Here is a 17,752-nt window from a genome sequence, read left to right on the forward strand (position 1 = left end):
GAAAAAGCATGTCTTCACATACCAATATTATTCAACTTCTTCTGACTTGTTTTTCACTATTTTTAAAAGTATGCACCCCTAAAACACAAAGAGCTGGAATTAAGAAAAGCTACAATATTCTGGAATATAACTGAGTTCAGGCACTCCCGAGGGAGAGCATGGTAACATTGCAAAAGATGTGGCAAAGGTACTGAGTCAACACACAGAAGCTAATGAGCAGCTTCCTCTGGACTCCTATTATACAAATGTAACAAAATTTATAATATTTATTATCTAGAGACAGGTGGAAGAGGTCCAGCCCACTACAACCATGTCACTTGTGTTTAATTTGATAGGTTATGACTTTATACACACAGACAGGCACAAAAGCACAATAGCTACAAGGTGACCCCTAATGACTTTATCAGGTAAGTTATCAGAGAAGCCATGTCCTGAGCTGACTCAAGGTCCTCAATCCCATGGTCTGGGGGTGGCACTCCCCAGATGAGTCCACAGGGGAAGTTCTGGGAGTCACCTCACTGACCAAGGAGGTTGTTCAGGTGGTAGGGCTACATGAGATGCCTGTGAAAAGCGTTCTGGTGAGGTATTAAGAGTTGTTTGGGGAAGTTTAGGAGAGGAACCAAAGGCAGGGGAAATGAGAGATCAAGGTGGTTTGGGAAAGAAGTATGGGAAAATACTGGGATAAGGAGATAAAGGAAGCTGGTCACATTTAAAGAGGTTGCTCATTGGTACTGCATGGCATCTGCCTTGCATCTGATCACCACAGTCTGTCCTGTCTTATCATTAAATGCTATTTCTGACTCTTTTTGTCAGTATGGTTATTACTGAGCTTTCTAAATCATAGCAAAGTTACTGGGCCCTGCATTGTCTTATGTTTTGTGAAAATATTTTTAATGTCACTGTTCTATTTAAAACAGAAGTAATGGCTTTACACGAGCCTTGAAAATGTACCATCTACTGCTGCTTTCTCCAGTCCAAAGACAGACAGTGTATATGAACAAATGACATTCTGAAGTTTGCATCCTTCCCCAAATTTTCACATCTTTCCCCTTCTTTTGGAGAGGCTAAACTAAAGCTGAATTGGCCTGTACTAGTACTTTCAATCAATCCAGCTGAATATCTGGATACTTAATTTGCTCTCTTTGACAGTCAATAGGGAAATAGGCTTAGTTGTTGAAATGCCTAAGTCCTCACACTCAACCACTTAAGCCACTCAAAACACTGGAAAAAGTGAAAGTTTCTTAGATAAACTGCAGTTAGTCAGAGCCTTTTCCCACAACAAGGAAGCATGGTGGTGAATCATTACTTAGAATCATTAAGAGACACTGGTTTCAAATTTTAAAAAGTGAAATAAGAGGATGCTTGAGATCACTTCCATAACTGAATTATTTACTGAGCTGAATTTTTTTTAAATCCAGACAGCATTTGCACAATTAGCCTCCTAATTTGTAAGAACTTTAGGATTAAAAAAAAAAAAATTATTGATTTGAAATTTCCTTTTTTACAACAATCCACGCAGCTACATTAGGTAGCAAGCACCATGTTGTTCTAGTTACTAATATGTATATGGGGGTAGGATGCCCTTAAATTGTGGTTTTACTTCATTTCCTGAAAACTAGGAGTTTGGCTGATACCAACCCCAGGCAGCTCTGCAGAGTTGTTTAAGACTTTAACCAAACAGGAAGCAACTAGGCCGTCTCAATCCTGATTACTGCAACATGCCCAATTAAAAAAAAAAAAAAATCCACCTGGTGTCCTTAGTAAGATTTGGATCCAGTAATTCTAAAAGCAAAAGGCTTTGAAAGAAAAGGCTTTGTCTGCCCTTTAAATTAGTTGCTTATCTCTACAGGTTGTTAGCATCACGTTTTCTTTCTTCAGTTACCAAGGTGAGAGAAATGACTTCTTTGTCAGGATAATAAACAGATTATCAATTATGCCCATCTTCCAGTTGAAAATAGCAGTTAAGATATTTGTAAGGCCTTGGATAAATGTGTTGGACTAAAACTTTGGACCTCAAATTAAAACCTAGCATTAGAAAAATAGGCATTTAAAATTTTGTCATAAGGCAATACCAGTTAAGATTATATGAATAAGGACTGGAATGGGTGACTATTCACCACTTACTAAAATTGTGCTTACTTGAATCTGTTGAAATCTGGACTTCTTTTGCTGATCCCTGTGTTGAACCATCAACATCATCATCTTCATCTGTGAAAACAGAAACATTTAAAGAAAGGATTTCTGTTAATTTGAACTACGGGGGAGGGAAAAGGTGTTTGTCATTTAATAGCAATTTCCACCAACAAGCTGGCACAAAAGGATTCAGACAGAAAAGCACACTTTCTTTTTCTACCTATAGTAATTAATACAATAAAAACAGCATTGAAAAACCCAAATCTGCATTGCCATGTAACTACAGAGAAGGCATACCTGAGATCCTTCTATGATTAGCTTTAATATGGCAACTACTGCATTGCATCCCTTTCTAAAGCTGAAATGTTTATCTATGACTGAAGTATATATGGTTTCCATTAAGTTTTCAATCACCAAATCAATCCAGGAACTGCAGCAACAGCCTTACAGTCAGAAATACAGGTGTAAGTAATTTCCACAACTGAAAAATAAATCTGCAGACACACAAAGAGGAAGAAATTGCTGCTCTCCAGAAGAGGACTTTGACAGCAGCTCATCACTCTCGCTGAAAGCTGGGAGCTAACTTGTCAGCTAATAATGCACCCTCTAAAATTACACATAAAATGCTAAGATTAAAATAAATGCTATGAACATCTGCTTCTGAAGGTAACAAGCTGACTACATTCTCATTCCTGACACTCAGGGCCATACAAGAAGGCCAGTGCAAATCCAAACATTATCAGTTTTTCTTCTCTAAGTGTAGCAGTAGCATGCAACACAAGTCAACTTGGTGTGCTTATCATATAATGGTATTACCCACACCCACTGAAACTCCCAGTCAGTCTTGATTCGGATGCAGGCAAAGCTCTCAAAAGATATAAGGCAGGCAACACCCTTAAAAAAACTATGCCTTGCAGCTGAGGGAGAAACCGGGAAATCAAAGCACAAAACAAGAATGAAATAATAAAATCAAATCAGTAAAGACAGATCTTCAGAGCAAAAGAGGTACTGGGGAAGTCAAAATACCAGAGCAGGGAAACCTTCAAAGAACCAGAATCACAGCATGTCAAGAAGGTTGCTAGGCAGGAGTCCTGACACCAGGTAACTTACTGAACATTTATGTATTGCTTTAAGTGACTGCAAGAAAGACCAACAATAATGCTTTTGGGCTGTGGCTTTTAAAATTGAAAAGAAGTGTTGAAATACTTTCCCTGTTACAGCTGACAAACAGATCAAGTTTCAAATTGGAGAGAAATTTAGACAGTATGGGCTTGAAATACCCTGAAATAAAAGGAAGCTGAATGCCCTCTTGAATTTCACTTCAGACAAAATCAGGTTAAAAAAAGAGTAAGTAAATACAACAATAAGAAATCAATGCTCCTGATTGCTCCCAACCCTCTTCTCAGTTTAGATGGGAAGAAGCTGACACGTTTTGTTACTCTTTCTCATTCAATCAGGATAGTAGGGATATGTATACTAACAGCATCTTGAAACTATTCCAGTGAAGTTCAATGACTTATTTTGAAATTCACTGAGATGGGAGTCAGATGTAGGAAGGGGAGATAACTACTCTACCATTGCTTCCCCTGGTAGTTCAAGAGTTTTGAAAAGCATAGAGATGCTGGACATGAGGCTCAGCATTTATGCAGTGGCAAAGGCAATCTGGACAAATGGTCCCCAGCAGGTCAAGGATGATGTATGTGCTCATTCACTGCATGCGACAAGGCAACTGGCACTTCCCGAACACCATTGTGGGAAGAGCTATGCCTGCAGCACTTAACTCATCCAGGCAACTGCCAACACTTGTTTGGTACCTCAGACTGGTCTTTTCAGGATAATCTGAGTGATGTCCTTTGTCAGCTGTGGCAATAGAAGAGCACCCTCCGAGCTTGCCCCTTCTGAACGTGAGAACTTCTGAACAAGTGTGCTTCCACAACAGGTCCCACAGAAGTGCTAATTATTCTCCAACAGAGGAGCACTTTGCTCCCCTGAAACATCCCTAACAGGCACACAATCTTTGAGATCTGTGATTTGCCACCCAGAGCCTATGCCTTCACTTGGAGAAGCAGCAGCAATTCCTGGGGCAGCTGTCCTGAGTTGTTTTGTGCTCAAAGGAGCATCAAACACATCCTAACAGAGTGTTAGGGAGCTGCTGGACTCATGACACATCTCACTAACTCAGCACGTGCCAGGAGCTAGAGGGTTTTTGGAAGAAAATGCAGGTTTGTTCTGTGAACATGGGTACAAAAAGGACCACGAGGCCAGAGCACTGAGTTTCCTTGACACAGATGATGTGAGAATTAGTTTAAGAAAATTCTTGGCTCCACCTCTGAGGAAGAATCTGGGCAGAGAAAAAGACCATATAGCGATGTATTTGGTGCTTTTGGTGGGGACCTGCAGACACTTTCAGACAGATTTCTAGCAGATGACTGAGAATGGCAAAACTCCAGCAAGGCTCAGTAGGACGTGGATGGTGTAAAAGGAGTCACATGTGAAGACACCAGACCACTACCTGCACCTTCAGGACCTGGGTGCTAAACCAAGCATCACATACTATCATCAGGCAAGGAAAAACAGAACAAAACACTTTATGCACAGCAGACTGCAAGGCAGGTACCACACCACAAATATTACTCTTCATGCCTTGTGCTGAGTAACAGCTGTGGCCCACTGACCATGATAAAAAGGAAGATGTCAACTGCTGGGGGCAGCCACCAAATTCACGTGTGTGCCATGGAACAGCAGCAGGAGGAAACAGGAGCATCCACATGGCTCAGCCCCTGCTCCCCCGGGTATCAGCAGCTGCTCCCTCCTGGGAGGCTGCTGCCCACTGGATGACAGGGAGCTGAGCCCAAGGGGCAGAAATTCTCACAGGCCACAGAGAAGAGACCTCGTGTTACAAAAGAGATTTTTCAGGGTGTTGCTGTGTTATATGCAGGGTGAGGATTATAAAAATGCATTCTGGCTTTCCAAATATGGTGGGTTTTATTTGCTTTGTTGTTTTTTTTTTTTTTTCCTTCGTATCATACTAAATCACTGGAAATGGCACAAATTAAGTTAGTGAATACTTCTCCATCTCTGTGTGTCTGCTTCTGACCACCAGTTAATGGCTGCATTCTCTCAATTCAAATTACAAGACACACATTTTGGCTAAAGAAATACAAAAAAATATTATTACTTTAAAAATCCTTGAATACAGATAACATAATCTCACATACTTAGCATGTAGCTTAAGTCCTGAAATGGCAAACCTTCTTCCATCACTTAAAATACTGAAGAAAGGGACTAGAAGGTGCTGCTATAACTTGGGTTCTTTCACTCAAGAAACTCTGTATTAAACTGTTACTTAGAGGTGCTTTAAAAATTAAAAAGTGAGAAAGTTTAATTCTGACATATTAAAAGAACATACCACTGTTTAAAAGATAAACTTAGTTAACATCAGAAAAATCATACCAAAAGACTATCTAAGAGGTTTGTGATTAACTTTCGTTAGTAATAATAACACATCTCTATTGTCACTTAAGTTTTGGGACACTTGCGAAATATCTAACAATAGACCTGAATCAAAGTTCAAAACGAGTCTTCCAGCAAAATCAAGCCCATCCAGACTGTTTAATTTCTGTTATTTCTTATGCTGGAAGCATTAAAATTCCATGACTTTCAAGCGGGTGCTGTACTTCACCTTCTCCCACTAGCAAGCAAATTCACTAACAAGAAAAATAAGTCACTGAAAAAAAAACAATCCACAAAAGCAAGCTAACGCCTCCTCTCTGCCTGGGCACTTTTGTAGGTCCACTCAGTGTATCTGGGTCACGCAGACCCAGGGTCATGCAGTTTATGCAGAAACAGGACTCCTGCTACAGCTTCTGCACATGAGAACACATGGCTCTTCCTAGCAACCAGCTCCCCTGCCCAAAACCAAACCTACGTGTTCCAAGCAGAAAGTTCAAGAGCAACCTGTCAGGCTGAGAAAAGTGCAGTCGAAAATATTTAATTTTCGTGAGCTATTATTTTGCCTACCTTTTATTTCCTTTCCTATTGTATTTAGGCACTAAAAAAAAAGGCTTTACAAGAGCATAATAACCAAAATATAAATTGGAAAATACTTCAGTAACTGCAAAATACTTAAAAAAGAATTCTCTCGTCCTTAAAGAGCTGTTCAACATTCACTCTAGATGGCAGCAGAACATTACCCCGGCTAGACACATGGTTTCATTTCAGCACAAAGATCTTAAAGAGACAGATGCTTAACTCAAGAGACAAGTCAAAATATCCGTATGCATGATATGACAAATAAGTGTAGCAACCATAACACACCGCAAATTTTTTGATTTCAGCTTTTCACTTTCTGTGCACTTAGTGTTTCAAGAACAGTTAACAAATTGCCCTGCACCAGTAAAGAGAAGTTTCTCCTTTCTGCACACAGCGTGCATTTCAAACCCTCTAACCTGTCCCATAAATAGCAAGAAGTTACAGTATTGCCACAAAAGCCAGTAAAAATTAGCAATAATATGCTTCGGTGAATTACAACACTAGGTTAAATATACTCATCAATTAGTTGCACTCAACGTTGAAATTTTTACCTGATTCGGTTTGCAAATTTTCCGATATTCGAAAACAGTGCAATTTGCTGAAGTTGCGAGAAAATAACTGCACACAACTTGGAGGAAGAATCATATTCCTTAATCTTCCAAAGGTACATTCTGGTGTGACAATTATGTAGCAAGCAGCATGAGCCTACAAATAACAGCATCAGTTAAGAACTCAAGTGACGCGCAAAGAAAGCAAATCTGTTTATAACAAAATATGACTGGAATTGCATAACTCAGGTTAGGACATATATAGATCTTTCGTTAATCACTTTCATGAAATGAATGGCTCGTTTTTTCACCCCAGATTTTCATTTGTTCATTTCAGTTTTTATAGAACCAACAGTGGGAAGTCTTAATATGTGAAGAACTTTCAAGGATCACAAACCTGGTCTATCAAAAACTGAAGGTTTTTATACAGCAACATGGAGAAGTTTAAAGTTTTGGTCTCAAACTCTGAATCTTCCATTCCATATAGATATTTACTGGGGCAAATGGGAAAGGTGCACAGGTTAAATTGAATAGCTTGAAAATAGCAGTATCCTCTTAACTCACTTGCAGATTCAGAGATAACAGTGTTTTAAGTTTTATTCCAAAATGTGACTGGCTGGTTTCTGCCTTTACACTGCTGCAAGATCTTCTGCCATTATTGAATACGCTTACCTTTGTATCTATGGCCATACAGCATGTTACATTTCTTAGATTCTTCTCAAAGACAGCCCCTCCCACCTCGGAAATTATGAACCAGATTAAAATACAAACCCCACAACATGAAAAAAAATATTCAAATCACACCTGAAATACTGAATAACCTCAGAGTTTTATTTTAAATTATTATTACATAGACTACCTCATCTTGCATTAAGTGTCAAATTAATGATATATTACATATACTTTTCAGTTCCCACCTCATCAGGTGTTACTTTGCACTTTCATCATATTTTAACACGAGGTAGCATTAAGTGGATGGGCCAATTGTTATCTACACAGCACACTGTGTATCAGTATGTGAAAACCTGTGGTTTCCATGAAGATTATTGAAGTGCACCATCACCTTGCACAGGAAATAGACATGTGTCATATGAACGGAAAAACACAGAACCTGATACTGACAACTTAAAAAAATCCCAACCACACAGGCTAAGACCTATTCTATACTGAAATATGAGTAAACATATTAGAATGGTAAGTCTTTTCTTTGACCTTGCAGAATTTACGTGACTTGAAAGAAATTCTAATTTAACACAGAAAAAGTGGCTTCAGGCTTCTAAGCACAAATTCATATTGATTAGCCCCTGCTAAATTTTACTTCCACTGGATTTACATAAAGCTTAACTGCAACTTTGAGAGTTGCTCATTAAAATGACTGTGAGGAAGATTTTCCATCTAACACATAAATATAAATATTTATATAAATTAAGTATATTTACAAAGTGTACATAAAACATATTTATACAGTGTACAAATAAATTGTATCAAGTGTTTAAACAAGCACATGCACCTATATATATGGTTCCCACAAATATATGCAGCAGCACAACATACCAGGATGCCACACCATTCACATCTCATGCCAGAGAGCACCTCAGAAGACCCACAGGTTTTTTTGCAAACTTCACAACGAGCACTTGAAGAAAGATTTCCCTCTCTCCAGTGGTGGTGGTAAGTATCCTGAGGGAACACATCATGACTTAGCATTACATCAAACAGATACAGAAGCATCTTCAATCCAAGTTTAAAATCAGCAATTCAAACAGCCCTGAAGAAACTAACACAGACTAGAACATTAAGTTTTTCTCAAGATAAACAGGAATCTGAACAATCTCACATTTTGCCAAAAGAAGTTTGTTAACACTATCAGAAGCTAATCACAGTGTTTTTTCTTCCTAGGCCACTAAAAAAAAAAATCCTTTAAAAAAAATCCTGAAATATCAGTATTTTGCAGTATGTTACTGTGGGAAGGTAAGAAACTAGGCAGTTTTGCCTTGGTCAGACTGCAGGACAAGATAATGTTTGCCAGGGATGCAGTGCAGCCAACAGCTCAACACACAGAGAAAAAAGAGTTCCATGCCAGCTTCTGCAATGCAAATTTTAATAGAAGATGTTTAATTTTTTTAAAATTTTTAATTGGGACATTGTATGTATTGCACAGACTTTTCAGCAAGGGTTCAGAAGCATCGCGAATATATCGGCATTTAAGTTCATTTCGCTGTCTGTGAGACATTCTGAAAGCATACATTTCCTTTGCGTGCCAATAAAAGTGCATTGATAACTGGCAGCATGTGAAAGACTCCCCCTCCTCTAGTCCAGGTTTTCACACCAAAAATGCATGACCACTTTGCCCTGCAGAGGCATCTGCACTTACGTGGTCCAGGTGCCCATCCTGGTGACACTGTCGGCAGTCACTGCAAGCAAACAGGATACAGTCTGTGTGCACGTGTAGCTCACAAACTAAAAGCATAAAAACAAGAAAACTTCCTTAGGCTGGAAACCACAGGGTTTTCCACATCTCCTTCCTCCCTCCCTCCCTCATGGCCTCCATCCCTCCAATACTCCTCCACTTTTTCATACCATACTTTCACTCCTTCACACCCTTTACATTCAGCAAAGATAGACATTAAAGAAGTTTATCAGCATTGTCCTGTGTGTTGCTCCACTTGCTCTGTGTTAAAAAGATGTAGCAAGTATAAGGAAAGGCTGAGCTAATTTTGCACATAAGAAGCACTTGTCATATTTCCTCCAATACAGCAAGTTAAATTTGTACAACTGCTTGGCTTTGTCTTGCAGTTCCACAGGAACTGCTGCCTACTCCAATATAATTGTGCCTGAAGACTACTTTGGTTTAACCAAATCCAAAAAACCACCAAATGATAGAAGCATTAACAGAATTATCTTTCTGCATCCAAATATCATCAAGTCCTGACTACAAAACAATGGTCTTCCTGAATCAATACTCCACTCCCTTTAGAAAGCCTTTTCCAAGCCCTGCTGCAGAGCAGGCAAGCACTTGATGAAAGAGTTCAAAGCAGCAGATGCTTTTTCTGCTCTCCACTCCTGGAGCTGTTAGGAGCACAAGGAAACAAAAGACAAGGTATGTTTTAGTATCAGCCCCAGCAAAGCAAGGGGCATGGAGCCAAAAGAGCAGGAAGGCTGTAGCCACCTCTCCTGCTCACAGCCATGGTCCACGGGAGACACGTCAGAGGTGAGATCAGCCATGGACCCACACGGCATGTCTGCACCAGCACGGACTTGCTGTGTTTGTGAAGTGAGATGACATCAGAACATGCAGAATGACTGGAGAATGTCAATCCCAGGGAGACTGCAACAGCCGGAAAGCATGTTTTACGGAGGAAATAAATCCTTTTTATTGACAGATGATGCTCAGTGCATTCAATTTTAGATATGACCCAAATAAACGGGTATATTAATCGCAGATAATTGTCCAAAGTATGTCTGTAGTCACCATTTAATCACTGTTTCATTGTCATGGAAAGGAAATAATTTTTTCAGAGCACTCTCCTAAGTAAGCTTAACATTGTCTTCCAAAATACATGTTAGATACTAGGGGAGCTGAAAGAAAATGGAACTGCACACACACAGAGTTCGATTTCGGGACTTGTCCACTGATCATTTTTCAGTGTTCCCATTTTATTCAAATCCCCTCGTAAACAGCACCTGGTGTTTTTCTTTTAGTTAACCGGAATTCCCAGGATCGTCCTAAACCAGTGCCTCAATCCCACACATCCACCTCACATCACACGGTGGCTGTGCTCAGCCACAAGAGAAAAACACACGTCACCCATGCAGACCTTTCAAAGTGGTTTTCAACTTTGAGAAACACAGCATTCTCTCTTTCAAAGCACTTAGCCAAGGTCGATCCTCCCTTTTGATTCCGATTAACTAAATGCAGGTGCAGGGTGACTCAGCTTGTTCCCCCAGACACTGTAGGTGGAAGAAGTTTTAGAGAATCTTATAAAGGTTTAGGCAAGTTTTGGTTTTAAAATAATTTAATTATCTAGAAGCTGACTGGAAATATCAGATGTGAAATAAAAGAATCTGCAGCTATGCCGCAAAGGACGACTTACTAAAAAAAATACTACTAAAAGATCTCAATACAAAGCTTCATTACTGCCAGAGTTAGGAAGGTTCTTTATGGACCTCATAGACAGAGATGGATAAAAAAGATTCTCCTGTAGGTGATTTGTAAATACTTGTGTATACAAGTGTTCAGGGAAGGCATCTGATTTTTCATTAAGTAAATGAAAGCAAGAGACAAGCATCAAATTCTTAAAATATTTTTCTATACTGGTCAAACAGGTTATTTCTCCAAGTATATTAAAAAAATATGAAAACTATAACCTGAAGATTGGAAGACAGCAACTGCACACATTAACCACGTTATCTGAAAATACCTTGAAAACAGTATTAAATAAAGTAGAGAATAATATGTTATTTTGAAATCACTCTCTGGACTCTAGAAAAGGTGATCACAACTAATACTGTCTTTTTCTAAGACCACAGAAGATCATAATCTACCACCACACCGAAGCAGACTCTTGACCAACTCAACCACAAACTTTCACGTACAGCTGCCCATATCGCGTGTCTTCGCTGCACTCAAGAACTTCCATACAAGCCGTGACAGTCCCTCCTTCACTCACATTTCTCCACATATTCCCGTTAGATATAACAGAAATATTTTACCATTTTGCCAGTTCAACTAGCAGGCAAGCTAGATGCTTTGAGTCATATCCTTGGTAATGGTAAAAGTATCTGTAGACCAAGTTACAGCTTCGAGGAACTAACAAAAGCCTGCTAGCTCAGGCACACTCTTTCCTTTGCTATGCTCTCTAAGAAGACAGAGGGGTTTTTACCCTTAGTTTAATTCACATCTGTTGCTCCTAACACCAATCTAAACTCAGAACTAATAAGAAATGTGTTCACGTGAATGGCAAGAATGTCTCAGGAGTTAATCCCTTCCCCAGCTATCCTGCTATGGGAAAGATGCAGTTTTTGAATGTAAAGATAAAGTCAAATCAGAGGCCCTACAAAAAGAAAATTCATCTTTATCAGCCCTTTCATAGTTCTTTAACTCAGAATGATGATCTTCTGTTCAAGCTAGTCAGGAAAGTGGATTTCTCTATGATTGCCAAAAAACCCAAGCTGATTAATTTCAGATACATAAACTTGGAAGAAGAATGTTTAAAATGTTAGCTGCCTCCTTCTCCAGTAAATCTGCTGCTCCTGGTCAATGCTTAATAAGAAACTTTTGTAAAGGATTCAACACTAAAAAAAATGTTTGGGTTACTCCTATTTCTCTTTCTTACTTTCCAGCCCTTCTCAGAAAGAAAAGGGAGAGCAACTCTCACCATCATGAGTCCAAGTTCAACTAATACCAGAATTCTGGTAGTAAAAATAGCTATCCAAAGCAATTAGAAATTGTCAGCAAAATTTGGAGTCCAACTATTGTAATTTTTGCCAATGAACTGCATGTACTTATCTCACCAGGGGTTAATATACATGAATGCTCATTTCTGAGAACAGATGACCTCCTGTGCACCCTCAGCATTTAATACTTGCCTGAAAACTTTCAATTTCCTTCCAGGAAAATTTGTTTTATCTTAATTATGATTAAGAGTCCAGGAAAAGTTCTTAATTTCAGTATCAGATGAGAACATCATAACCAACAGTAGACTTGTAATATTAAGCTAAGTCATTAGAAGTAAGCAAAAAACTGGAAGAAAGTTCAACTTCCTCATCTGGATTTAAAAGCTCTACAGCTCAAAACAGTTGACTTCTAAAACAAATTCCAAAAGCATTTTGAAGAGTAAAGGAAGAATCTTGTTCATTTTATGAACTTCAACTGTCCCTTGTAAGATACATTTAGAAAAGTATCAGAGAAACAAGCTGTAGCCTTGTTGGTATTTGGAAAAAGGAATACAAAACAAGTCACACCACACAAAATAAGAAAACTGTTTAATATATTTGAGGAACACAATTCAGAACCTCCAATGAACCCAGTAACCATTACACCTGATGGGGCCCTGCTCTCCTGGAGATGGATAACACCTGCCTGCCCATGGGAAGCAGTGAATTAATTCCTTGTTCTGCTTTGCTTGTGTGTGTGGCTTTTGGTTTCCTTATTAATCTGGCTTTATCTCATCCCATTTGCTCCCTAGCTGTTACCCTTCCGATTCCCTCCCTGATCCTGCTGGTGGGGGAGTGAGTGAGTGTCTGTGTGGGGCTTGGTTACCAGCTGGGGTTAAACCATGACAAATGGATACAACGCTAATACAGTAGAATTGAGAAAGCAAGAACATAAAAAGAAAAATTTAGAAAGCTTGAACTAAAACTGCTCACTAAACAGAAGCTATTTTCAACAGTTAAGAGGGTATAGCTGGCAAAATTTTTCAAATTTTCTATCTCATGCCACACAGGTTCTGAGTCTTATTAAGACAGACGACCAGAAAATTCTCTGTATTTCTTTGACCATTCCACCAAACCACCCAACTCACTGTGGTAACTATATTAAGTGACAAATTCACACTAGTCAGAAGAACATAGTTTGGTTTCGTTATGCAACTCAGCAGACAAAAGCAGAAACAGAAATACTGCACCATTATAAGTCTAAATACCCTGATCAAAGAGGAATGTTTCCCCTACAAATACACAGAGAAAACCATATTAAATAAGACATTATCTTTAGCATAAAAGCTATTTTGAAGGCACTTCAATCCCCTGCAGAATTGGTTCTTCACTCATTAGACTCTTTTTTTTTTTAAACAGTTCACAGGTAATATTCCTTTAAAATATTAAATTCTATTTAACCTCACAACATCAACCGAAGAACAACTAATAGACATTTAAGACAAAGGAGACAAGAGAGAACTAAGGAGCTACCCTACATCAAAAATCAGTCAAGTACTCATGCCAATATGTATTTCAAATAAAAATTCTAGTGTTTGGGTGATTTCTTTAATTACTGTTTTTTCAGAGAATCCATGTCAGAACACTCAGAGCAGTACTATTTTGACAAATAATATTTTCAAATATCTTTCCATTGAAGGTATCTCATCCTCATAAGTAACAGACATTTGAAACTAGTAACACAGGAAATTCTACATTCTTTTCTAGAAACATGAATACCTGATGATTCCCTGTATCAAAAGCTTCCACTGGAAACAGAAATAAATTACCTCAACAGGACAAGTCTTTTGTTATCATAGCTTCTCATCCTTTGCACATCTCAGGCACGCATTCATTGCACACCATAACCACCACAGACTTAATCAAAGTAAGTCGGAGGAAAGATGAAAAGAGCGTACAGGTTTGACAGAGTTCGTGCTTTATTCAAGGTGATTGATTTATTATTCCTTAACCTGAAATTTTCACGATCAGTGAACAGATAATAAACAAACCAGAAACTTCTCAAATGCTGCAAGAGCATGTGTGTGTATACCCACACACCCTGGAGGTATGCAGTGCAAGGAAAGTGCACTGTCACTGGAGAACACACAGACAGCTGTACAAGGAGGGTTTAAGTTACCTTCACATCGAAAGGCAGGTGACTCCAGTGACTTCCTGCACACAGTGCAAAACTTTCTTTTGTAATGTCCTGGAGGCCCAAAACAGTGTGCAACTGGAACCTGCCAGTGAAGAATGCATAAGACATCATCAACTTCAACTTCCGAAGCGTCAGTAAAATTCACAGAAGCTGCTTTATCTTGCAACATGGGGCAGTATATACAATACAGACTTAACTAAGCACAAGAATAAATGCACGGGCAAATCATCCTTTAAAAGAAATCATACTTAAAATATATTTTAAATACCTTAACTGTTTTTTAAATCCTTGGGTATTAATATGTGTTGTATATATTTTTCAGTGCTGATCAGCTTCTTGATGATTCACAGCAACATGAATCCAAAGGCTTCCTTTGGGACTTACCTGCAAACACATTTCTTCTCCTAAGTATTCTTAATTGAATCAAGGACAATTAAAGAGTAACAGTTGCAACGGCAAACAAAATACTCTAAAGGCACACTCGAGACAGTTTTTAAAATCTCAGTGTTGCCACGGTTCAGTACTCTCCACATGCCCTTCACCTCTTCTCCCAGTACAGCTCAGCCAACTGGCTGATCAGGACCAAGGCATTGATTGGTCTTGCCCCACCCCATCCAAAACTTCAAAGGCTGAATGGTACAGAGATCCAGCTCCTAAGTACATCCATACGGAGGTTCCTGCTGACTGTAGGTGCAAGATGACACATTACAATACCCTCTTTCAAGAGCTGTATCAATAGCTTTAGCAAAGGTATTTCACTTATCTGAAAATGCAGGGGCTTTTTCTTGCTTAGTGAATAATAATGAAGATGACAGTACCAAAAGAACTACAGAAGAAGAGAAGAAAAATGAAGACTAAGAAACATCCTTAAGCTTTATAATTGTTCTAGAGACTTCTTCCTACAAGATGCACAGCTTTGTTAAACTGACATTCACATTAGAAGGATGGAACCTAATGGCATGTTTAAAGTCCTAGAATCCAAATGAGTACCATGAGGTTGCCATGATGTAGGTATTTAGTATTACACATCTCACAGGCCCTTCTTGCTATGACAAACACATTAGACTTGTCTTCTAGTTCTTGCATCACCAAAAAAAAAATATTTCCAGTAAAAGCTGACAAATTATTATTTAGGCATGACATGAAATTTATCATTTCTGGTAAAAAGTTGGAAATAATGACTAAAGATACACGTAGTCACAGATGGCTTCCTTTCTTCCCAGATGGACATTAAAACAAGCCTCCAAAGTTATTCAGCAGGATTTGAATTTTTCTCCTTCTATGTGAGGGTTTTCCTGAGAACCACTAGCAGCAAATCTGACACATGATTTGATGACCCCAGGGAGTCACTTCCAGTTATAAACGTCTAAGATTCCCATGTGTATTTCTGCCTCCGAAAGCGTAGGGACAGTAACACTAAACAATCCTGTATTTCAAGCAGGCACAAAGAAAGAAGTGAGATAAAGTTTTGCCAGGTGCAATACAAGGAGGAAAGAACATGGCTGGAAGTTTGATTAAGAAAAATCAGTAACACCCAAACTGCAAAGCATGTGGTTCCTCCAGTCCTCCTCAGAATTAAGCTTTGGGAGATAAAAGAGGATAAAGAGAGGTACAAAATACGCCTATGTTATCCAGCATGAACAAAATCATGCACAGCAGCTGACCAGTGGAAGAGTCACCAACTCACTGCTTCAGCAGACTGTGCTGTCTGAAGCAATTCTTGGTCCCTGATTGATCAGGGAACTGCCTTTCCAGATCTCAAGCTCCACACCAGGCTGGGCTGCCAGCTAGCCTACCAAAAGGATTTCCTGTTAGTGTCTGCAATATGATATATTAAAAAACATCATTGCCTCCAAAAGCTTCAATTCTTAACCTAACATACAAGTTTAGGTTTTAAAAACACAGACAAATCCTTCTTGTGGGTCCATATCCTACTCCCATCATTCTCTGCAGCCCTCCAGCTCTAACTGACATAAAGTTCATAGCTGACTTGCATTATTTTTGTTTTTTTTAAATCAGAATTCTCTAGTCATACAATGCACGTTTACAAAAAGAATTTAAAAAAAAGAATGTTCTTGGTGGGAAAAAAATATTCTGGAGAGCCTGGGGAACTTCAATTAAACAATCTCAGATTAAGCTCAAGGCTCATAATCTCTGCCCACTCTCCTTGCACTTTCATCTTACTTCTTCAAGAGAGGAAAAATCTAAACCTTTCTGTACAGTAATATAAAAGTTGTCTGGCTCAGCTATTGTGGAGGTAGTGTCAGAGTTGTATTCTTGCTCTAGCGGCTCCAAAAATTAAGGTTTGGTAGGAGAAGGCTACTTCCATGAAATTCACCCTACAAAATGAATTGATGTGCAGAAAGAGATGATGAGAACAGCTTTGTGAGCACAATCTCAGCCAGACACTGCAATTGCAAGGAGTACTGAAAAGCCCTTTTGGGATTCTTTTCCAGTAAGCTTTTCTGCACATCCCAACGTGTCTTCAGGTTTCAAGTGTCACCTTTAAGTCATGTGCCTGCCCTACCCCTGCCACAGCCCCAGGCACGGTGGAGCCAGATGTCCCCAAGGCAGAATTCCCCTTGAAATGAGACACAGAGGAGACCTCCTTTAGCTCTGAACTGGTGCACAAACTGTGTTGGACACCCAGAATGAGCAACCAATCCCTTCAACAACCTGTGTTTGAAACACAGGGGACTCTTCTTTGCTGGCCATGAGCCTGACAGAAGTCAAACTTATTCAGGGTCTGACTGTACTTATCTAGAAAACTCAAAGGAAGAAGACCAAGTCTAAATTCTGCAGTTGTTCAGACCATACTGACAATCCTCTGAAGTCTCAAGTCATTGCCAAAAAGAAGGGAAAAATTTGCTGATTGACATTTTAAGGCAGGTGGGGGGAGAGAAAGGAAAAAAAAAGGAAAAAAATTTGTTTCTTCAACTTCTTCCTTTATGAAACAAGTCAAAGAATCTTTGTTTATTATATGTGTTATTATTAACTTGCCTTAGAAGTGACACTTTTTAAACTGCTGCAGAGTCTGATGGAAAATGGGATAGGAATAAGACAGAAAAAGAGAAAAAGTAAGAGCAAGTACAACACAATGAACACATCAATTACATAATGCTTCTCCCAACATTTTTTTGTTGCTGAACAAGTTCCAAGCACCCAATACATTAGGGGGAAAAAAAAAATCAAAACTCAGACTGGGAAAGCCAGTAAGGCAGCATGTCAGAATACGAAATGTTAGATATTATTTCTTAGTTTATATCCACCTGTATAACTGCAGGAAAGTACAGAGACATAAGGTGGCCTACAGAGAAAAAGTTAATAATTTATGAGAGTTTAAAACCATTTTTGCAACACAACTACTTAAATTACCTTATGAAAACCACTAAAATCAATTTCCACAGAAAAATACAGACAATTTCTACTAGTAATACCATTAAATGACATCTAAATGCCCTTGCAA

At 38.9% G+C, this 17,752-nt stretch overlaps 1 protein-coding gene across 1 annotated transcript in view; it reads right to left on the reverse strand.

Moving 5' to 3' along the window:
• The window catches only part of DGKQ (diacylglycerol kinase theta), a 93,887-nt gene that overhangs the window by 45,148 nt on the left and 30,987 nt on the right, over window positions 1-17,752 (reverse strand). Inside the window, exons 3-7 of the mRNA XM_064641997.1 lie at window positions 14,269-14,368; window positions 9,088-9,173; window positions 8,268-8,393; window positions 6,717-6,870; window positions 2,140-2,208 (exon numbers count right to left, since the gene is read on the reverse strand). Coding sequence (XP_064498067.1) covers window positions 2,140-2,208; window positions 6,717-6,870; window positions 8,268-8,393; window positions 9,088-9,173; window positions 14,269-14,368 — 535 coding nt within the window. The remainder of the gene's footprint in view (window positions 1-2,139; window positions 2,209-6,716; window positions 6,871-8,267; window positions 8,394-9,087; window positions 9,174-14,268; window positions 14,369-17,752) is intronic.

Source organism: Pseudopipra pipra, chromosome Z (assembly GCF_036250125.1).
Source record: "Pseudopipra pipra isolate bDixPip1 chromosome Z, bDixPip1.hap1, whole genome shotgun sequence".
Taxonomy (NCBI): Eukaryota; Metazoa; Chordata; class Aves; order Passeriformes; family Pipridae; genus Pseudopipra; species Pseudopipra pipra.